Genomic DNA, 23976 nt, shown 5'->3' with positions numbered 1-23976 from the left:
GCCGAGCAACACGGACTTTCAACTCCCGCCACAGATTTTCTATGGGGTTGAGGTCTGGAGACTGGCTAGGCCACTCCAGGACTTTCAAATGCTTCTTACGGAGCCACTCCTTTGTTGCCCGGGCGGTGTGTTTTGGATCATTGTCATGTTGGAAGACCCAGCCTCGTTTCATCTTCAAAGTTCTCACTGATGGAAGGAGGTTTTGGCTCAAAATCTTACGATACTTGACCCCATTCATTCTGTCCTTAACACGGATCAGTCGTCCTGTCCCCTTGTCCCCATGCTTCACAGTAGGTATGGTGTTCTTGGGATGCAACTCAGTATTCTTCTTCCTCCAAACACGACGAGTTGAGTTTATACCAAAAAGTTCTACTTTGGTTTCATCTGACCACATGACATTCTCCCAATCCTCTGCTGTATCATCCATGTGCTCTCTGGCAAACTTCAGACGGGCCTGGACATGCACTGGCTTCAGCAGCGGAACACGTCTGGCACTGCGGGATTTGATTCCCTGCCGTTGTAGTGTGTTACTGATGGTGACCTTTGTTACTTTGGTCCCAGCTCTCTGCAGGTCATTCACCAGGTCCCCCCGTGTGGTTCTGGGATCTTTGCTCACCGTTCTCATGATCATTTTGACCCCACGGGATGAGATCTTGCGTGGAGCCCCAGATCGAGGGAGATTATCAGTGGTCTTGTATGTCTTCCATTTTCTGATGATTGTTCCCACAGTTGATTTTTTCACACCAAGCTGCTTGCCTATTGTAGATTCACTCTTCCCAGTCTGGTGCAGGTCTACAATTCTTTTCCTGGTGTCCTTCGAAAGCTCTTTGGTCTTGGCCATGGCGGAGTTTGGAGTCTGACTGGTTGAGGCTGTGAACATGTCTTTTATACAGATGATGAGGTCAAACAGGTGCCATTCATACAGGTAACGAGTGGGGGACAGAAAAGCTTCTTACAGAAGACGTTACAGGTCTGTGAGAGCCAGGGATTTTCCTTGTTTGAGGTGACCAAATACTTATTTTCCACCCTGATTTACGAATAAATTCTTTACAAATCCTACCATGTGAATTCATGGATTTTTTTTTCACATTCTGTCTCTCACAGTTGAAGTGTACCTCTGGTGCAAATTACTGACCTCTGTCATCATTTTAAGTGGGGGAACTTGCACAATCGGTGGCTGACTAAATACTTTTTTGCCCCACTGTATGTAGATGCAGATTAATTAAAAAAACTGCTTTAAAAATCATTTAGGGGCCTTTTAAAGACAACTACAATGATGCTTTCTGTATCATTAACTGAGGTAAAATAAGCATAGGCGTTACAAAACAGGGGAAACTATTTACACATTCGATTTTTCCCTATAAACAAGGATAAGGATGTTTCTACTATATATACTGAAAAAAGATCACAAGCATCTGCACTTCAATGCTCTGCTGTTGACTGGCAGGACTCTGGGAGAACTTGGCAATGCTTTGACAGATGATGGTATATTTTTTTAGTTCTCTGGTTGTCTTTCTTTGATGCAGTGTGAAAGGAAATGTCATATCAGAGCCCGAGAGAAGAAAAGGGAATAAGAAAAGTGATGTGTATGCAGAATGTGGAATGAAAAACACTTCTGATTAAAAACCACCCAGAGAGATGTTTTTATTTTTATTTTGACAAAACCTTGAAGACTACGGTGATGATGAAATCCCTTGCTGTATTTGGGGTGAAAGGCAGGACTATAAAAGCACTGGGGTGTTTTTGTGGGCATATGTGCAGCTAGACTACTTTTCCACCGCCTACCACTTTAGATAAAACCCATAACAATAGTTCACTCTTTGAACTCTTAACTGTAAAGAAGCTTCCTTTGATCTCATACAGTGTAACTTCAACTGTTTTCATTTCATCCACCAAGATTACAGGATGTGAACAGATGGGACAAATATGAATAAAACGCTTAAAGTGAGATGACACCATAGCGACTGAAATCGAGTTAGTTTTTTTTTTATTATGATGTGAAAGCTTTGCAAGATCATACATCAGTGTAAAAAAATGTTTTCCAAAGGAATCAGTAGATAGTAGATTTGCTGACTTTCAGCATTTTTTGCCAAGTTCTTCTTATCTTTTGCCAAGAGATTATGAAAGCTATAGTCTTGAAGATAAATGTGCACATGATGTTTCTGTTTAATACAGTCTTCCATATCATGGCCAACCTGTACGTTTTAAGTTTATATTCTCTTTGTTCATAGCTGGTTGTCAGTGCCAGACCTTGATCTCACCGCCCCAGTCACAAGTAGCCACAGTCGTAGGTAAGACGGGATGCTGAGACACACAAAGGCAGGGCTGGCTATGGGCACGGAGGGTGTGAAGCATATGAGCTGTGTGATAGTCATAGAAGTGAGCGGAGCCAGTGGAGCTCCCTGAGGCCAGGATAGTTCCATCCAGAGAAAAGCCACACTTTATTGCATATCCCTCCACCTAGAACAAAAAATATGTTACAATCCATTTATAGCGGCTCAGAGGAGATTTTAGAGAACTAATCAGAATCGTGTTGGCTCAACCTTCAGAACAAAAAGCAATTGTTACAGGGAAATCAAAGAACAGCTCTCATCCTCCTTTACCTGCATACATTTAATGTCACAAATAACTGGGGAAAGTCCCAGGGGAGGAAAAATCTACAGACAGAGTGCAGGCACCTTGATGGTGTCTGCATACTGTTGATTTATACCTACAAACACTGCAGAGGCAACTCTTGATTTGTGTAGACAGTTTAAGTGTAGTCTTGTTTTTGATGGACTGAACACTGACAAAGGATTACAGAAGGAAGCAGAATAACACTCTAACCTTTTAACTTTAAGTTGGGCTCATCTTCTTACTTAGTGATTTTCTTGGTTAAATTTTGAATGAAGTGCGAGTCTGTATCCACACCAACCCACTTTAGGTCGTCACTTTGCATAACGAACCCCCAGAAACATAAATCTCGTCAGGTGCTGTGGAATAAACAGAAAGCATTCGCAGCGCTAGACGTGTTTTTTCATGTTAAACCCTAAATCCGACGAACAATACCCCACAGTAACAATCAATTGACTTTACCATAGGTGGACTCCAGTGAAGTTGTAGAAAAATCTGACAGATAATCAGTGGACACGGAACCCACCTGAGCTCAATTTTTGTTTTCATGTACATGTTATATTTATATTTTTTAAAATATGCAATAATTTCAAGCAATTATTTTTCACTTTGACATTATGGGGTAATTGTAGAATTTTGAGGTGAATATGAATTTAATCCAATCTGGAATTAGGCTAAATGTTGAAGAACTAAAGCACTGTAAATACTTTAAAATGCTTTCTGGAAGCACCATATTCTGCTAAGTTGCCTTAGTTTTCAGTCATTATACTTTATTTAGCTTGAGTCCCTACTTCTAGTTTATTGTCCTTCCTTCCTTTGTCCTATCTTTCTTTCTTTATGCTTATGTCCTACAGTGTTCCCTTGTATAGTTTGAATCCTGTATCCATGTTCAGCAGACATTTTAGGGCTGTTGATTTGCTGCGATAGCTCCGTTTCTTTCGTGTCACTTTTTGGACTTTACTTCCACTCTGTCCGATTGGCTTGATTACTTTCACCTGTCTATCATTTCCCTCCTGTTTCCAATCCCCAAATAGTCCTTGTTCTATAAATAGTCCCGTGTTTTTGTGTTGTTTTGTGTATTAGATGATTCCTAGACCCCTGCTTTGTGTATTTTTTTGTCAATTTTGGACTTTGTGTTTTAAGCTGAATAAAAGCTCATTACTTCTTCATCTAAACTTTACTGTAATACAACTGGTTATTTCTTATGGCACAAAGCCCAGACTCAAGTGTGCATATTTTTACATAACAAGTGGTTTCAAGTTATAGACTGCACCTGTGGAAAATAATGGGTTACTACAGTTCATGCTCATTGTATTAAACTTCTTGTTAGAGTATGTAATGCTTCTGTTAAGACTGGATTAAAACCTTGTCATCAATGATGTAGTAGCGCAACTGGCTCACAATCCATCATAATTCACAGGCTATTGGCTGTAAAACAACAAATGTGAGCTTAACCTTGTGCACCATTTGGGTGAATACCCATTAAGTGATCATTGTGTCCTACCAATATGGTAGGAGGAGCAGAAAAATTATGGATATGTCTGTGTTTTAGTCATCATAGCAACTAATTACCAATGCTTTCAGTAATATAATCACAATAACGCAAAGGTTATTATAAGGTAATTATAAGAAACATCTGTCTTATTGTAGTATATAGTAAATAAAATACAAAATGCTTGTGAAACAAAACTCTAAGTCTTTTCTGCCACGTTGTTTCTTTTTTGTTGATTTTTAGTGCTGTACCAAAAAGAGAAAAGCAAAAATGGACCTGGAATGTGCGAAACCCATTTGTTTCCTGTCAATTATTGTAAACAACAGTCCAAATGCCACACTAGCAGTGCTGCATTTTTCAGTGATATTTCAAATGTGCTGCCATATGCTGCTCCTGTTGCCTCCCTCAGTGGAACTGTTGTATTGTATTTGGTGGGTTTGTTTTTTTGGGAGGAAACACTGCTATGAATCTTGGTAAAGACAATGAAGCATGTAGGTTGCAATTAAAGCTGTGTGGGGTGGGATGTTGCGGAAGTTGTATTTCTGTGTGTGTGTGTCTGTGTACATCTGACTGCAGTGCTATTCAGTATGGATTACGCCTGCGTAACCCCCAGTCGATACTGACCTTGTGTCCTTCGAACCGCCGCCTTTTGTTCATTCTATACGGCTGCTGGGAGGAGAACACTGCTATGTAGTTCCCATTGGTCTGGGCAACAAAGGAGTCTTCCAGCGGGTGGAGAGCCAGGCTCGGGCACGTGTAACGCTCCTGGTGGCCAAATGAGAAGAAGAATGAGAAGGGAAATTAATTCACTATTTGACCTTTTCTTGTTATTACTTATGGTGAAGTCAGCTCCATGTTAACTAGTGTATTAATGATAAAAAAAAAAGGTTTGTACAATGGTATAAAGGTTTATGATCAATCCACTGTGTATATGTAGTAATATTTTTTATTTTGACCATCATTTTCAATCTATTCCAATGAGTAAAGAGAATATACACTCAAAACTGTTCAGAATGAGAAGTTATCCTGTATAAAAAAGCACAAAGGTTATTAAACCTTAAATGTTAAATTAAAAATGAGTCTCTTAAGATTATACATTTAATTTCATATACCAGCCAAACCTCATGTAATTAGACCTACTTTTTTTTTCTTTATCACATACACAGATATCTTACATGGTAGATTTGGTTGGAGACTTTGGCTGTGGTCTCATAGTCCCAGGCAATGAGGGTGCGGTCTGCAGAGTCTTTGCTCACGCAGTCAGAGCTTGTTATAAAAGTCACTCCGCCTCTCAGAAAGACTATGTCCAAGGTCTGCTGGATGCCGGCTTGGTAAACTTTCACCACCTGGTAACACACATACATATACACGGATGACCCGTAGAAGCACTCAGCCAAGAAGAGAAATAAACAGGGGAGAGGAACATCTAGACCTCTGTCATTAAGGGGGAAGGCAAGATAACAGCTCCACGTGTCCTTGTGGCTGTAAAGACTTGCTGTCAAATGATGACAGAGTGCACAGCAATGGAGAACATATATATTGTGGTTTCAATTCGCAATAAAGCACACCCTGAAGTATCAATTTATTGATGATTAATAAAATTTTTAAAAAGCTACACAGTGGATGGCTACCGGCTCCTCTGCACTGAGAATTTAACCTTTAACCCTTTACCTGCTGCTTAAAGCATCCTCTAACTTTATTTTTGGCAAAAAAAAAAAAAAAAAAAAAAAAAAAAATATATATATATATATATATATATATTATATGTGTCATATGATATCATATATATGACACATATAATATATACATATATCATATGTGTATGAGCTAGATAGGGATAGGAATTAATTAGCATTTGCTTCCTCCTGCTCATTTTTAAATGGAAAATAGTCAACTTTTTTTCCGATATGATATATTATTTGGCACTTTTATGTTCAAAATAAAGATTTAATTGGCTGATTGAGTGACCTGTAACATAATGTGGCAGATCAGTCTCACAAATCCTTTCTGCTTCTTGAATCCATTTGGATATCAGCAAAATTATGACATAGGTGGCTGACTTGAATTTTCTATCCAATATGGGTAATTTGATCCTGAATGGAACAGCTAACAGTCAAGAGTCACAGGCAGCCATAACCATCGGCCTTAACAACATATTTTCTAAGGATTGCTCTCTGTCCACAACTCATACTAACACCTGCTAGCAGAAACATCTTCAGTGCATTAAGTCTAAACATGCAGAGGAACGATTCAGTTCGCCAAGTGAACATTCATGTGAGCATTCACATTCTGAAGAAGTGAATAGGATTATCATATAAAACAGTCCATTAAGCTTAATAGCAATATTAGGTTGCAGCTTCACAGGAACAATTTATGCAGCCAGGATTAAATTAAAATTTGCTTTGAACAATTAGTGATATAACCTGCATTCTTCCTGTGCATGCTGAAGCATTATCTAGAGGGTCATTGCACAAAGTGAAATATAGACTTGTATGTTTGTACTCATGTGAAACCGAGCGTGTAGCAGTGTTGAACAAAGAGGATGTGTTTTAACTGTATTCATTTAGATTTCTGAAGGTAAAAAACCCCACAGAAAATTAAAATGATAAATCTACTGTAGGGAGGGTAATAAATATTTGACCTTGCAGCTGCGAGAGTCCCACGCCTTGACTGCTGAACTGTAACCTCCACACAGGAAAACCTCCGGGTTGCTGGGATGCACGGCCGCACACATCACCTTAAACTCGTTGTCCACTTTCACTGTTGGCTGCCCTACAAAAGAGAAAAAAAAACATGACAGAAATCTTGTGTTTGTGTATGTTTGTGTATGTTTACTATGAATAATTTACAACATCATGCTGATAATTTGTGAATGCAGAAGTGTCAGGTTTGTCAAGATTGATTATAAACTATATTTCTTTAACTGAATTAATCATTAGAGTTATTGTTATATTGTTATTGTTCTACTTTACTGTTCTTTACTGCGTCCACATTTATAAATGTCAAGATCAGCACTTCAACTAAAAACTGAAAATTGCTGAATTACTGCTAAATTGATTCATTATCATTAAAATGTCACAGACATAAAGATCCACTGATAAACTGAGAATATGGCTGGACGATTAATCACTAATCATTAATCTGGTATCAAAAACACACAAAAATAAAGGCTCAACAATAAATCTGAGTAAATACAGACTATTTACTATATGCTTGATTGTCCCAAAACAAGCAAAAAAAAAAGAGACTATATGAATTAAGGTAAATGGCAGGAATTTTCTTTCTCAGCTGTCAAAGCCAAACTAAACACAGCATACATTTTAGCTGCATTACCCCACACATGCAACTTTTCCAGATACTTCTCTTTGGTTTATTAATTGAGCACATTTTGGGGATCCAGTTTCAGTTCCATTGACACATGCATTACATTTGTGAGCATTAAACTCTGCGTGTAATGTAGGGCCAGGGGAATGATGGAAGAGTAAAGGAAAGAAAAGATTTCCAGGCAGGGACAAGTTTAATACGAACTCACACAAAAGCGTGGAGAGTGTGTTCCAAAATGATTAACCCTGATTCTCCTTAACCAAGAATCTTCCTGTTGCCACTGCTTAACAGAAAATGTATTATGGTCAGAACTGCCCAATTATGATAATGCATTTTTAATAGTATAAGTATAGTATTAACAGAAACAACTGAGCGTTCAATAGGGTGGGGGCACCAAATGGCCCAAAGCTGTTCTGTGTGTGTAATCAAGCATGAGCCTAATAGTGAGCTACAACTGACTAACTTTCAATTCCATTTATTCAGCTTTTATTTTGGCATCTCTCAACTATGTCTGAACTGAAAGACAAATCATATCAGAAAATGTTTTCAATTTCTGTTACTTTATAATGGGATCCTAAAGATTTCAGTTGCTTTCATGATATAAATGTAACAATGTAAAAATAAATCAGAATCAGAATCAAAGACTGATTAAAGAAACATTCTAAATAAATGAGAATAAATGCAGAAACTGAAGATAAGCTTGGCAGTTGTGGAAATCCTATAAGCCTTCCTCATCACTTCACACTGTCAGAAATTACACATGCTATGTATGTACTTTAATTTTAGATATGCTTGCTGCTACATGTAAATGTAGATTTAAATTTAATTTAATTTAAATATGTAGATTTCTTATATTTTAAAATTAAAGATGGACTAAGCCAACAAGATGTCCCCCATTGATTAGTGGATTCCTGGTTTGAAGGCTCCAGATCTGGTTTTTGCATTGAAACCTAGTGTCACGACGATCTGGCTAAGAAACCGAGGACGCTTCACACTCAAACAGGAGCCTTTTTTCAATCACAGGGTAGGCATGCCTAAATTATACCCTGCTCTATAGTTTACTCTGAATTAGAACCTAACTTACAACATGAACATCATGTTGCATTAAGCAAGACTTAAAATTACCAATTGAGACCATAAACTCAAGTCTTTTACTAAGGTCATAAATCTAGTGAGCAGTGGGATCATTTTCAAGTCAGATTAATTCTATTAAGCCCCAAGGGGGTTTCTGAGCTTCCTGCTCGAAAATGTAGTGCCCAAATTTAATTGATTATTTCTCTGCAATTACAAACTCTGTCCTTACAATCTTGGTATCAAAATAAAGCTAACACTTGGGAAATTTCATCAGAGGTGTAAATATTGAAGCAGATATTACTGTGTCAAAGTTACTAAGACTGGAACACAGAAAAAGTAAGCAGATTTTCATCCTCGCCTATATATTTTTTTTAATTTTTAGCATATAACCCTTTTAAAAATATGACTCAGATCATATTTGGTTCCAGAAATACAGTTACCAACATATAAGCATCATCTGTGCAAAGATTTATGTTTCTAAAGTGAAACAGTGAAAAACTACAGCCCTGTCAATACATGAATATCCAGACGTTGTACAAAAATGTCCAATTTTGGCACACAATTGGACACCATGCCAGTTGATTTTTTTAGGTATTAAAGAGCAGAAATTAATAAATTTTATTAACAGGCCTCATAATGCTTTTTTTTAAAATATATTTATGAAGAATTAACCACACATTTACATGGTAACGGCCCTTTTCTGCAGTGCGCATAGAGCGTTTGATTGGCCTCTGGCCCTTTAAACTCCGAGGGGCTGTAACTTTGGTTTCTTTTGGTCAATTTGCGTGATTGACACCTCTTTTTAAGTTTGAGTTTTAGTTTGAGCCAATAGTTTCAAAGTAACCACGTTCACATCACTTCAACCAATCAGACGTTGTGATGCCAAAACCCACTTGGGCCCAAATTTACTGCAAGTGGCATCTGTCCAGTCACGTGTCTGTAGGTGGGTCTAAAATGGAGGTTGTTGACGGAAAACGGCTCTGATGTGGCTAGGTAGGCATGGTAACTACTGTTAATCACGTGGCTACCGGCTACTGGCTACCGGCGAAAATAACGGAGGAAATCAGGACGGTAAGCCAATTTCTGTCTTAGTGCATTTGCGCCGCTGTGTGTTTTTGTGGTCCTCTTTAGCGGCTCATTCAGTGAATTTTGGTCTAATCGTGGTGAAACTTCGTGTGTGGAGTCAGTGATAGCCCTGGAAGCTTATCTTATTAGCTTATCTTTAACCAGTTACGTGAAGTCTGAAGAATTTCTGGTTCGGTTTTGTTTGTTTAGCGGACTTCTGCGCATTTACGTAACTGCTCGTTTAATCACGGCTTGTTTTTGGTGTGTTTGTTGGTTGTAGAAATGGTTTGTATGACATTTTAGCTGAGATTCTGAGGTTTCTGTGGATACCACACATGTCTGGACTTATATTTCTCATCCCGTGTTATAACCGATTAAACGTGATCTCCTCCTTTTTGCCCCCGATACCGGGGACGTGGGGCTTAAGTGGTTAACTACTCACCATTAGAAAGAATCCACCTTCAAGGCTTTTCTATATTGTTTTCATCTAGACATGGAGACTTAGTCTGTCTTTTATATACAACCTGTTTATAAAGAAAGATTTGTTTACAGTGTATCCTTCCGCTGTGTCTAGACTCTGTCCATGTGACCTGAATATTGTGAATGTAGCATCATTTCTGTCTGCTGAAGAGCAGTGCTAATCCTCAGGATAGCACACTTTTTTGTTGTTGTAAATATCAAATGTAAATCAGTGTGCTGTACCATGCAAGCTGTTTATTTCTTGCAGCACTGTTTGCTCATTTTCAGTCAACCTGCACTCTTGTGTTCAGTACAAAATCTTGCTAGTTTCTACCGATCGAAAATATTGCAAAAGTGCACAACTTTCCTAAGTGATAGTTTTATCTCCCTATTTCCAGACAGCGGCATTGTACACATGAGTTTCTGAGAGGATTTAAGCATCACTCGAGACAAAAAGATAAAACTGACAAAGATGTGATGTGGAGAAAAGAAACCAGAGTATAAAGTACTGTTTTGGCTAGAGGCTGCTTTATCTCAGTCAATTAAAAAATGTCATACTTAAACATAAAACAAAAACACCGAAGGGCTAAAATATAATTAAGCCTGACAGGGTGCAACCAAAAATTAGTTTCCTGGGAAAACGATGAAACAAGACTATGAGCCAGCAACTCTGTCAAAGGCTATGCAAAGTGGAGCACCTCAGGGCTCAATGGCTTCTCATTAATTCATCGAACAAACAACAAAGGCCACATCTAAAACAGTCTTAGACAGTTAGCCCACAACAAAAACATACTTTATTATAGACTTGTTCCACAATATTCCCACCAAGACTTTTTAGAAGTGGGGAATGATTCACAGCTAATAAACTGCACCAAAAAGGGACCTTCTCTCCTTTTAATGGTGGACTAGTTCACTCACTCACGACTGCACTGGTCTGATCCAAAGTTTTAACAGGCAGTTTCATCAGGCTCATACTTCCTGCTTAATTGGCTTACCAACAGCGATATGCAGAAGATCTGTCATCGAGATTTAAACTCGTGTTTAGCAAGACAATGAGAAAACATTCACCTCATAATAAATAGGGCCTCATCATGTTTTAATTAAGCAAGATTAATTAGCTGGCATGCGAGAGGAGATACGGGAGGACAGCAGTGATCTGTCCCTCCCTCACAATAGTTTATTCTGTTGAAAGAATTGTGATTGTGCTGTAGTGCTGACAAACAGTGGATGACTTGGAGCAGAGGACATTAGGGATGACTGGGATAGCAGGGATGAGCCCTTCAGAGCAGAGAGAAGCAGCGAGTCTGCCTCATTATGGGTGCTGTCTTTGCACTTATGCAGAGGTTAGGAAACACATTATTCAGTCTGACACGCCACATCCGAAAAAATGCTTTGGATGTAGACTTAATAAGCGGTATTTTTGGCTGTTTTATTTTTATATTTTTCATTTCAACCATGCCCTTGGACTTGATAGAAAAGGTAGCAAAATCCTTAAATAACTGTACATGACTTATTAATTTAATCCTAATTTTAAAAAATTAATGTACTTCCTTCAACACTGCATAGTAGGTTTCATTAACCAAGACGGCTTTAAGCTAAAGTGAGCCACTGCTTAGTTAATCATTGTGACGTAGTACTGGAAGTAATGACAAAAACAAAACTTAAACCTAGTGTTTAAATGAAAATAGGAAAAACTGTTCTCACAAATTTCGTGTCATAGCTGACATACTATGCTTACTCTTTGCACCACGTTTTTTCTACCTACACTGCTTTTCAGGACAAAATAATCCTTATTTTTCTTAATGGGCCAACAGCTCATCAGCTCATCCTCTGAATCAAGCCAGTTGTTTTAAGCCAAGGTTGCAAAGACGAAGAATGAAGATGTTTCAACTTAAGCACTAAGCTCTAACTTCACTTACACGATGCACATATGAACAAAAGATTAAAATTTGGCAACAATTTGACAATCTTTCCCTTGATATTTTAACTCTGGATATGTTTCTGTGATCTTGTTTTTAATTAATACTATGTCTTTGCTTTATCCTCTCTTTTTTAGCTGTCAGGTTATGTTGGTGACAAGTTAAATGACTAAACGCTGTAGGTTAAAGCAGATCATCTCGAATGGCAGGAAAGAAGCTCAATAATAGAAAGAAATGAAGTATTGAGCAACTGCAAAATACTGCACACTGAATTGCTGGGAATGCTCCCCTCTCTGTGTTGGCTGCTTTTGAATGCCATCACCACGGAAGCTCATACAAAGCCTCCAAGTCCTTTACTTTTCTTAGTGCATGGGCGTTAATGTAAGTTAGAAATGCTGTCATGTGGGTTTTATCCTTTGTCTTTTGAAGGAAAGCTCTTTTGTTTTATTTTCTTTGGGGGGGGGGGGGACGACTATATAAAGCCTGTGTTGACCAAGTAGGTTGCTACTCTAAAATGAAGCTTTCAAAGTAGGTCAAAATACTGGTGGCATTTAGAGGAAATAATACTGCGGGTGTGTGCTTTTGCATTCGTTGCCTCTTCGTGTGCAACGCTTGAGGCTCCTGTGATTATACAGTAACACGGTGGTGGTTAATTCTTGGTACGTGCAAATGAAGTCTAATGAACTGAATATGTTGAAGAAAATATTCCAGTAGAATAAAAATGTGTGAAAGAATGCTGAAAGATGTTTTTTTTATACTGTAATATTGTAAAAGCCTCTCTATTTCTTTATATATGATGAAAGAAATAAGAGCACTGACTGCAAAATCTGACTTTTTGTTAACCTGTGTGCAAGCTACTACTTCTTCCCTTTCTTTCCTTATTTATAAAAATGTGCATTTATTCATTGATCTAACTTTTTCAAATGTACCCAGCGTGACAGTGTGGGTTACATGGATTGCATGGCTGGAGAAGAAATTTCAGCATCTAAGCTGTGTTTTGAAAACCAGAAAGATTTTCTGTTGCATGACCCCCAGACTCCAATCCCCAGTGTGACTCAATAATTTAGTTTTGCACTATTGGCCTTGTAATTCAGTCTGGAACAAAAAAAAAAAGCCTGCCCGTGGCACTAATGTGAAACTCAACCAACCAACCTTTTACTGAAGCTTTCACCTGGGTTTATCAAATAAGGTAATGCAAAACTAAACTGAGCTGGAAGACACTACAAGAGACAACTATTGTGTATTATTGCTTTTCTCTGATCTAATTTTGTTTCTTTTTTCTTGCATGAAATGACACATCAACCTGTGGGAGAATGTAAATAGGTGAACATATTTTACATCACCGTCATCAGACGATCGGCTTTTCTGAAGACGGTCGTTAGAGTGCGTACAAAAGCTGGGGCTTCACACTAATGCCATCCATACTTAATTAATTTATTCCACTATTCAGCCTCTCTGACTTTAAAAAGTCCTCTTTATCTTACATTCCTCTCCTCGGTTTCTCTTTTAGCATTATGCCACTTAACCTACTCGCCTTCCCTATATCGTTTTCACCCCAAGCTATTGCTATTCAGCTGTGACAGCTTGCCTTGGACCGCTGGGAGTGGGTATAAGGTTCTACAAATTAAACTGGACACAGAAACAACTGCAAAGGTTTGCAACGAAAATGGGTTCACATACTATTCTGAACACACAGGCATAGGAAATTACTTTTCTTTGCAAACATAATGATTAGTGCAGCACTGAGGGTAGATATGCAGTGGTGAAATGATGAGTCAGATGTCCATGAAGACTCTCGCTGTTTATTCAAGGACGAGTATACCTCTGCAAAGAGAGCTCAATTGAACACAAAGGCTCCAACTGCTTTTCCTGTTACAGCTAAGAGGATCTGCATTACCGTGAAGAGCATAAAGATTTTATTTTATAGACATTTATCATGATTAGAGTCTGCCATCACAAACACTCAAGCTTTCTGAGTATCCCATCATCCAGTCTAGTATTGATATATAGGCTGCATGAATGGCGAGGGGGGTGCTGGTAGAATAACTAAGCTAAAGCCTTGGTGAGTTGTGAGTGCCATATATTTCAGAAAAGCATTTGATGTGAAGAGAACTCAAACCCCATGCATGTTGGAATCTGTTTAACATATTATGAGGGAAATTATGCATGTAGCTTATTCCATGTGCTCTTTTCACTGCCAGAATATGATTTGCTTTAAAGTGTTCGTGACTTGGTCTGAGCTCCATCACATCTGTAGTGCAGAAACTGGTCTGGAATTCCCAACTCCCACATTAATATTCAGCTAAATTGAATTTTCTTCATCACACGCTGCAATAGAAATGCAGCCTTATTGCGCTCTCGTGCAGATCTTCATCCTTAAAATATCAATTTTAAGGATGAAAATCAATCAACCTATTGGCTGTATATGACCAAAAGCATTTGTTTGTTTATGGTTTGGTTAGAGACGATCCAGTATAAGGTCATGGTAGCTGCTCCTGTGGTGATGTATCCATTATTGATCCACTTCCTGGAGCTGTCTGTGTGTTTAATGGGCTACCCAAGCTATTATCCGTAGGCTTTATTGACAGTATTGACAGACAAGCTTAGAGGGGAAGTGAAAACGGCAGCAAGTCATCATTGCCATGTGTTGACCCTAGGGATGCAGATGCCATGGGGGCTTCAAAGAAATTTTCTCTCTCTCTCTGTTCAGATACAAGGAATTTGAGAACATTCATGGTAACTATTCTTATTGCTCAATAAGCAGTCTTCTGTGGCAGATTGTATATATGACTTACTATCATCTTTACTGCCATGCTTGTATTGATAGATAAAAAGATAGACAGATAGACTTTTATTTTAGATTTTCATTTGAGACATCTGCCTCCCACCTGAATGAAACAGTCTACAGGCATTCAATATACACTCACGTCTACTTTATTATGTCAACTTTGTTGAACTGCATTAATTCTTCATGGCATAGATTGAGCAAGGTGCTGGAAACAGTCCTCAGGGATTTTGGTTTATCCTGACAAGATAGTGTCAAACTGCTGACATATCCATGATGTGAATCTCCCATTCCACCACATAACAAAGATGCTCTGTTGGATTGAGATCAGGCAACCCCGGAGGCTATTTGAGTACAATGACCTTGCAGTTACGCTCAAGAAAAATAGTTTCCGATGATTTGAGCTTTGTGACATTGCACAATATCATTATCAGAAAATGGGCACACTGTGATCACAAGTACTCAGGCAGACTGTGGCGCCTAAATGATGTTCAATTACTACAAAGTGGCTCAAAGTGCAAAAAAATCACAAAGCAGTTTGGCCATTCTCATCTGAACAAAGCATTTTCAACCTGCGGCTTACTGGTTATTTTCTTTTTGGATCATTCTCTGTAACCTGTAGAGATGGCTGTGTGGGAGAATCTCAGTAGATCGGCCATTTCTAAAATGCTCAGAGCAGCATGATGTTCAGTTTAGATTTCAGCATATCATCTTGCTGTTTACATGCTTAAATGCACTGCAATGTAATTTGCTGATTATGTATTTTGTTAAAGGCCATTGAACAGGTATACCTAATGTAGTGGCCAGAGAATGTAGTCCCACTGTAGATTTGTAGGCTGATTTGCAGGAAAACTAACTAAAGTAATGTATTATTCTTGCAAATTATTCACAACTTTGTTAGTAATATGTATCACTTCTACTATACCATAGCACTCAAGTCCGATGGATGCATTGCAACTTAAGGGTTAGTGTCTTGCCCAAGGCATGCAGATGGCGCAGCCAGGGATCGAACCACCAACCACCAATGTTCCAACTAGTAGATGCTAGTAAGTGCCTGGGCTACAGCCAAATTCTGTGTTCAAGTTCCAAATGTGTAACTTAATGAACTGACATGAATTGAAGTGCCTAAATCCAAGTGGATTTTGGTACACCACAATAGTTATCAGCAGCACTAACCAACATGTAGCTGCATTTCTGAGGGTGTGCAGGTCAGGTTATGTTGTAGAGTTCAGAGGGGTTTGTGGTTACGTCTAAGTTATGACGTAGATTTCCCACTAAAGCATAAATTGGGCATTAAAACAAAATACCTGTTATTTTATTTTGATATTAAAAGGCAAGAAAGCAGCATTTCTTAGCTGTGCTTGGAGACATCTTTGCAGAGACATTTGCTAGAGGAATTCAGATTTCAAAGGTTGTCCCTGAAATGAGTCACGACTATAGAGAGAGAGAGTCAGAGACAGAGAGAGAAGTAGCTCTGCAATAACAGATTCTGGAGGCTCAAGGCAATTTAAATTTACGCCACACATAAATTACTACACTGACTTTAAATCAGAGTTTGAGAAACAATAAATGTGCATGAAGTGAAATTGCACAGGCGTTTTGTTGTCCCACAACATCAGCAACGTGGTTGGAGAAAAATATCTAATCAAACAAAGGCTCACACTTCAAGCCAATTAAGTAAATGTAATATACACACCACAGTCGTTCTGCCTGTGTATGGGAACATCCAAAACTATATCTCGTGTTGAGTTTGGTTCAGGGGAAAAATCACAGTGATATACTTGAAAAAGTAAAGCCAGTGGTTTGTTATTTGACATTTGGTTTTTCAGAACTACAGAAAGAAATGCTGCTGCTGCTCACCCGTCTCCACATCAGTGATCACAGCCGTGTTGTCAAATGAGCCGGTGAGAAAGTGTCGCCCGCAGGGGGTCCAACAGGCGTCGCGCACAGCTCCCGAATGGCAGGTGTAAACCCTGAGGCATCGCCCGCTCTCTGCTGCATCCCACACCTGCCAGACATGGGCACATGGATTCACGCCAAACTCACAAATTTATCCAGACTGCAGTCTTTTTTGTTGTTTTTTCACTGACTGTGCACAAGATTAAGACAGTTCAGGAATAAAGACTCAAAGGCCAAGAACTGACTGCATGAATTTCTAAGAGTTCAAAATCCATAATCAGTAGGTTGTGCTTGGTCTTAAGGGGTTGTTTTAAATGATCACATATATAGAGATACACAAAAGAACCCTGGATCTTTTACGCAATCTGATGACATAAAGAACAAGGAAATATATCAGAGGATTTGGCATGCAGTCATTTCCCTCCACATTAAGGAGATGGAAGCCTAGGTCATAGGATCCAATTGACATTCAAAGAAAAGTTTATACAAATATTCAGTTAACTTCCTGTCAATGTATCATTCTAGAGAGGTTTAGCTCAGTTATGAAATTCAGAACCAAGCTATGTATTATGTGACAATAAAATCTATTAGTTAAGTTTAATAGTAATAATAATGTGGAAGTCAAATACTTGAATGCCATCACTACCACGAAGGGGGAAATGTGCACATATACTGTAAAACTATAAAAAACTATTGAATATCAAATAAGTCAAATGCTTTGGACGTATCACTGCACTCTGGAAAAGGATATTCATACAGAAGATAACTTTATTTGTTTTCATTTTTTGGGCCCCTGAGTGAAGGTGAAAAATTTTATTACTGTTATTGAAAATGATAAAATAAGCCAAAAGTTGTTTTTTTACTTTTCTTTTTTATGTGTGTGTATATATAACAAATATTAAATAAGTATGGAACTGTGAGTGCATAACTACAAATGGATACATGGAATATATGTAGCATGGGTTTATGGTATATGTACATCAATGCTCAAGTGTTTTTTTCTTTTTTAACTGACTGCACTTGTTTGACTTTTGTCTGAATTGGACGAAGCTTTAAAGCAGCTTGCTGAAAATCAAAAGCAGCAGGTTTGGACAAATTTTACAAACCTAAAATATTCTGTGTGTGCCTGTGCTGTGTCCTTTGGAACTCAAACTCCTTTTCTGTGTGAAGTCTCCTCAAACCTGAGAAAGATTTAATATAGGCCACTTTCACCTCACTTCCATTGTAATGAAATGAAATGATGAGCTGGAAAAACTAGGAAAAACATCCATATAAATCGGGTCTGTCTGTAGGATTTTAAGGGAGAAACAGCCTTTCTAATGAATTAATCAAACTAATTACCTCTGAGTGGGCCCATAAATCAATTCCCACTGGGCTGTAATGGCTTTAATGCTTTGGTATTGTCAGAGTTTACTCTGATAAAAAACAGAGCAGGAGAGAAAAGCTCCCAGCTGCCTCCTGTTTGTCATGGCGGTCATGACTACACACCGTGACACCTTGCGGGTTTGAAATACGATATAATGGTGAAAATGTGGCGTGTAAATAAAGGAGGTGGTAATTACCCACAATGCTCAAGTGATGTCTTCAGTCAAAGTGATGGCTTTCAAAAAGTTCACTTGGCAAAATCATTATTATAAAATATCTTTCATAAAAGGTCCAGTAGGATTTTCTCCTAGACATGCTGAAAGAAAAAAGGTTCTCATTGAAACCCAGCTTGAAATCCAGTGGGTGGTCTGGACTGGTGCCCACTGAGGTGATTTTTTGGGCTCCCAAGCACTGCCAGGGCCACAGAGGAACTTTTAAGATCTACGGAGCACTGCAGATCTCTTTGTGCTTCTCTCTGTGTTTCATTATTAAATACGACTCTTCTATGCAGCACATGAAACACAGTAAAAAGTACTGTACCACAGCTCCCACAGGACACAAAGAAGACAGATGGACAGAGAAGAGCGACATCTGAATCCAGCAGACAGAAGTCTGACAAACAGAATGCTAGAGATGCCTCCAGGGTGGGGAAAAAGTAGCAGAGAGAGAAACAGAGGCATGTTTTAATTGAAATAAACTAAATATGGACATGATGCATCTGTTAGGAATTACTCCCATTCACTGTACAACACTATAAGCCTCTTCTCTGAATGATCTTCCGCTTAAGGAAACACTGCCATCTGAAGGTAGCATGGAAATCTAAGAGAAAAGCAACTGATAACAATATAAATTGACCAAAAAGCTGAAGAGTATTAAACCAAACATACTTCTACATAACAAGTCTGACAAAGGGCCACAGCTTCAGCTCTGTGAATGACAGCAGCGATGATACACAGCATAACAAAACAATTCATTGCACACAGTTGCATTAATCCAATACCGAGCGAGACTTGTGCATCACTGAAAACGAGTGCTTGTTTATTTGCATCCCCTTTAATTTCACCGGCCACTTAACAGACATGCAGAGCGGGATCCCTGCAATGACTCATTGGGGTAATCTGCTTCCTAAATGACTCTTGGTAATTAAAACTAAAATTGGTATTCGTGTTATCAACATAAAACGGCTGCTTTACACCTGCCGTAGCCATGGTGACATCAGCTCCAAGCCGGCTGGGATAACAATAATAATAGTCTGACAGACAGGACTGAACAACACAAGTCAGGAACCAAAAGCATGTCAGTGAAGGAACTTGAGTACAGAGAGGTGAATGTTAGGATTTCATTCATTATGTCCTTCCTCTCAATTAAACCAGACTAGTAAACAATAGCTGTGGTCAAAGTGCTGAAAGCCATAAAATACATTCAATTATGTCAATAAATAATAATGTGCAATAAGAAAATAGACGCCGCATGAACAACGTGTCATTTTCAACAGTTTTCCTGTTACTTTCAACACCAGGACACCCCAGGGAGCGTTACTGTTTCTCTGGCAGTTAACACTTCCCAAATAAAAAAAGCAGGTTCTTCTAATCTGAAGTTGTCTGTAGACAAAATACACCATTTTTTGTTTGGCAGTATGTACTGTGCCCTGTTGTGATCTGCTACTCCCCCGTCCCCTAATACGCTTGCACTACTTTATAGGTTGATTTGTTTCATATACTTGTGTTTTGTGCTGTGCTGTGTTGTTGGGTGTGTTTTGTGAGCATACCAACAAATTCCTATTAATTGTGTTGTAAAAGGTTTACAGTAAACTCTCACTCTGAGCTAACTTAGAATGAAATCTCAATATTATATCTTAAATACACATTTGATAATGTTGCCACTGATTGTGTAAACAGTGATTTCACTTGCATTTCGAGTTGAATTTGCCAAAAAAAAAAAAAAGACAACACACAGTGAACAAAGATACAGATTAATCACACTAATCGATTTTGTATAATTGTGATTACTTTTTTCTGTTTTTCTATATATGTCTTGATTAGATTTTTTTAATATGATAATCGTAAAGTGAAAATCTGGAAAGGTTACAGCCCTAAACCGAATGATTACCAGATCAGTCGAGGAACTCCTGACAACTACTTTCTTTACCGATCAATTGAAATCTTAAGTACAGAATATTCAATTAAATATGTAATAAGCGGTGAAATAATCAGTACCATCTTGTAGTTATCTCAAACCACAGATACTTTTACCGAATAAAAAACATTTCTTTGAAGATTCACTGATTCATAGATTTTTGCAGAACTTTGTGAAATTCAGATGCTTTGGTTTGATATGGAGCAGTGGAGCTCTGTACCATCACCACCACATCACACCAATTGCTTTGGAAAAGACCTGAATCCTAATCCATCAATCTGTATATTTCAGAAGTGGTTACACAGGATACAGTTAGATAGCCACAGAGTGGGATTACTATATTTTTATCAGTTGCATTGAAAAAATATAAAACATCTAAATAAAAAAATAACCCTATTTTTTAAATGGGAGTAATGGAAGCTTATTGTTGCTATGCAAAATTGAATTTCCCAAGTACAGTACAGATATTGACTTTTTTATTGATCATTCTTCTTTTCACTGAGTTTTTAAAATTATATTAAATTTAATTTAATTTAATTTAATATAATTCAAATATTTTTGGGAAAAAGATTTTTCTTCTCTACATAAAAAAATCAAATTACTATAAAAAAAATAGTTATCCTGGAAGTACCTGAATTTGTCAACAAATCTAAGGAAATATAATGAAATACTTATTTCACTTCATTGTCTGATGTTGAAATTCCACATTTCAAAATGCTGTCACAGTCCTCGACAATAAGTATGAGAACTTCTTCTATTTATTGGTTTCACAGAAAACGCCTGGTTAGACAGCCTGAGAGAAGAAGAGATAATCCATGCATACAAACAAACAGGTCTTCTCCTCCCCTCCTCTGCTAGTCTCCACCATCTGTTCCAAACAACCCTTTCCAGGTGCCAGACGAGGTGGCTACCATACCGCTGCACTTGTAAGATTATGCAAATATAGTCATTCATATTTAAATCGTTAATTATTCAAAATCCTCACAGGATATTGGGGCAGTATTTGATTTCATGATGGGACAGACATATTTAGTCGATAGCAGGCAGTTAGCTACATTGCTTGACCTTTACAACAGGGAAATGATGGAGTGTTTTCCTGGTGTGAACCAGAGAAAAGGAGAGGGAGGTAGAATACAAACAGTGAGATAAATCGGGAAGGAGAGACAGGAAGCCCCATGGGCCCTGACATATATTCAACACACAGTGACAGATATGATTCTAAAGAAAGTGGTACATTGTATATTTATAAATTGAGGCAGCAGGGCAGACACTGTATCTCTTCCAATTACACTACATGTCAGGTAAGCAAGTATCCTCTTAGCTCTCGCAGCTTCAGCTTGCATGCTGGGTACATTCTGCTGTAGAGGTATGGACACGATACCCTCGTGGCAGATTAAACAACTGTTTTTGGATGAGTGATATATATCCACATGAAAGCTGAAACCTGTCAACATAGCATTTTTCTCCACTGGGCCAACAGATCAGCAGATCAGACTTTTTATGGTGCCCACAAACAAAAGCCAATTATTGATTCACTTATATACTGCTGGCTGAATGTATAAGCATATCGCATAATGTATTAGTAGATTTGTGTTTTTAGATTATAAATTCATATCTAAAAAAATATATATAACCAAAGCCTGAATTAGCACTTGCATGCCGCAGGTTTTGTTGCTTCAAAGAGAGATGGTGGATGGCTGCCACTGCTCCCCTGACAAATTTAAATATCAGTTTATCTGCATACATTTTAGCTTCTTCTTAATGCAACTGTGGTTAGGAGCAGGTCACCTTTCTCACATGTAAGCTATCCGCACAGATTGCGATCTTTACTGCCTCTTTAATGTGATATATTGATGGTGAGAAAAAAAAAAACGCTCGTCAGTGAGGGTCCATTTCAGCCAGTTCACAGGTAAATCGATTGGTGGAAACAACATTATTGGTCCAAATGTGTCAGCAGCTAGCCAATCAACTTGACCGACATACTTTTTTAATGGCCCCAGGCTGCAGGGTTATTTGTTATGTTGAACCCTGCATAGTTTCTACGTTTCAATGTTTATGAAGCAGTTAGCTATAACTGGACCTGGAGCATCCCAAGAGTAAATAGCATATTTTATTCTATTTCTACTGAAATTCTATTCTGTTACAGACAGATAAGTGGGGAAATATAATGATTAATTTAATTGTATAAGACAGTTTAAATAAAAGAAAAACAACACATCAGGTCTACATTATTTAAAGCATAGCACTACTGAAGTATTTCCACAGCTTCACTATTGTACATCATTTATAAAACAAATGTAGCTTTCTTTACCTTGAAAGTCTTGTCTATGGAGGCAGACAGCAACAGATGGCTGACATGGGGCAAAGGACACCACTGCACTGTGTTGACTGGGCCCTGGTGGCCTCCCAGGCTCATCAGAAGCCTCCTGGGTATCCCTGTCATGCTGGGCGTTTGAGCAAGATATGGCTTCAGGCTTGCTGACACATCTGAGAGAATCTGACTTTCTCTGGCCTGATTCCCTAGGACTTGCTCTGCTGGGTGCTTTAGCTCCACTCCCTCTGAAGTGGCAAGTCTCTTCCTCTTAGGGATATACGGTCTGACACCAGATGGGACAGTTTGCTGTCTTTTTGCCGAGTTTGCAGCATTGCCTAAACTTTGTGGCATGCATGGAAGAGCCTGCGGGGATGCCATCTCCCTCTGACTATCAGGCAAATTCAAAGATGTTTCAGTATTTCTAAAATCTGCTGCACCTCCACATCTTCTTTTCGAGTTAGTAAAGCTCTGTGGCTGGGAGTGAGGATAGAGTGAAGACCTGCTTGTTTCTGCCATATTTTTATGATATTCCCACACTGTCTGGTCAGACACAAATCTTCCAGGGTAAGATATAACCTTGACAATATTAGTGTCTTGGTTTTCTTCTGTTTGAGCAGAATCTGTTGCTCCTTCTACTCTCTGATCCAGTGAGTCATCCTCTGACTCTGAATCTTCATAGTCCACTAATGAAGACATCTTCACATGAAAATCTGAAAACAGAGAGGCATGAGTTGTTTCATTAGAGGCCCGACGGTGACATCTAGTGGCTACATGTACTCCTGCAACTAAAGGTGGTAAACATGCTTGTCACTCTTTAAGGTTTAAACCTGCAACAGCAGCTTTTGGTTTTAAAATAATTTAACCTGGAATTTTAACAACAAATCTTAACATTTGTTTTGCTTTACCGACTATTTCTAAAATAATACCCCAGACACCAGCTAAAGATACTAGGGGGAAACTATTCAGGTAAACAAGTTGCTGACCATTTTATTAATAACAAAAACGGACATGAGGTGATGTTTTGGGAGATTCGGAATCATATGCGATGCTTTTTTAAAAGCTGGCTGTTAGCATTACGTGTTAATTACCGGTGATTACACACTTAGATTGTCCAAAACAGAGACAGCAAAAGGCAGGTTTGTCAACTTCCCACCTTAGGATAGCGTACAGTTACGGTCAATAATTAGCATGCATGCTAATTGGAGGTATTTGACGTAAGAATTTTGGATTAATAACATCTCTATGACAAGCACTGCTTCCACCAAGTATAGCAAAAGTAGCTAACTATGGTCGTTTGCCTCTATGTTTGGAAACTTAACAGAGACTATAAACACAGAAAGCTACCATTTAATTGTTGTTTGTATTCTTAATTATTGTACCTGTACTCTGCAGAAATAATCACATTATCCGGCACAGAGCACGAATACAGTCATGCTTTAGGTTCAGAATCCCGCAAAACAATTCGAGTAAACGTAGCATTTCAGCATAAAAGTACTGTTACCGTTTGCCAATTGAAATAACACGCCCACTT

At 38.4% G+C, this 23976-nt stretch overlaps 1 protein-coding gene across 1 annotated transcript; it reads right to left on the bottom strand.

Annotated features, from left to right (window-relative positions):
- Positions 1 to 275: 275 nt before the first annotated feature.
- Positions 276 to 23967, bottom strand: wdr25 (WD repeat domain 25). The gene is made up of 7 exons (XM_085142618.1): positions 23825 to 23967; positions 22443 to 23155; positions 16592 to 16739; positions 6747 to 6877; positions 5281 to 5451; positions 4730 to 4870; positions 276 to 2460 (listed from the first exon to the last, which is right to left on the bottom strand). The coding sequence occupies exons 2-7, from the start codon at positions 23139 to 23141 to the stop codon at positions 2239 to 2241; spliced, it is 1512 nt and encodes a 503-aa protein (XP_084998744.1). The 5' UTR covers positions 23142 to 23155; positions 23825 to 23967; the 3' UTR covers positions 276 to 2238.
- Positions 23968 to 23976: the final 9 nt, after the last annotated feature.

This window comes from Neolamprologus multifasciatus, chromosome 19 (genome assembly GCF_963576455.1).
Source record: "Neolamprologus multifasciatus chromosome 19, fNeoMul1.2, whole genome shotgun sequence".
Taxonomy (NCBI): domain Eukaryota; kingdom Metazoa; phylum Chordata; class Actinopteri; order Cichliformes; family Cichlidae; genus Neolamprologus; species Neolamprologus multifasciatus.
Note: the sequence above shows the minus strand (reverse complement) of the source record. Positions and strands in the feature narration are given on the sequence as shown.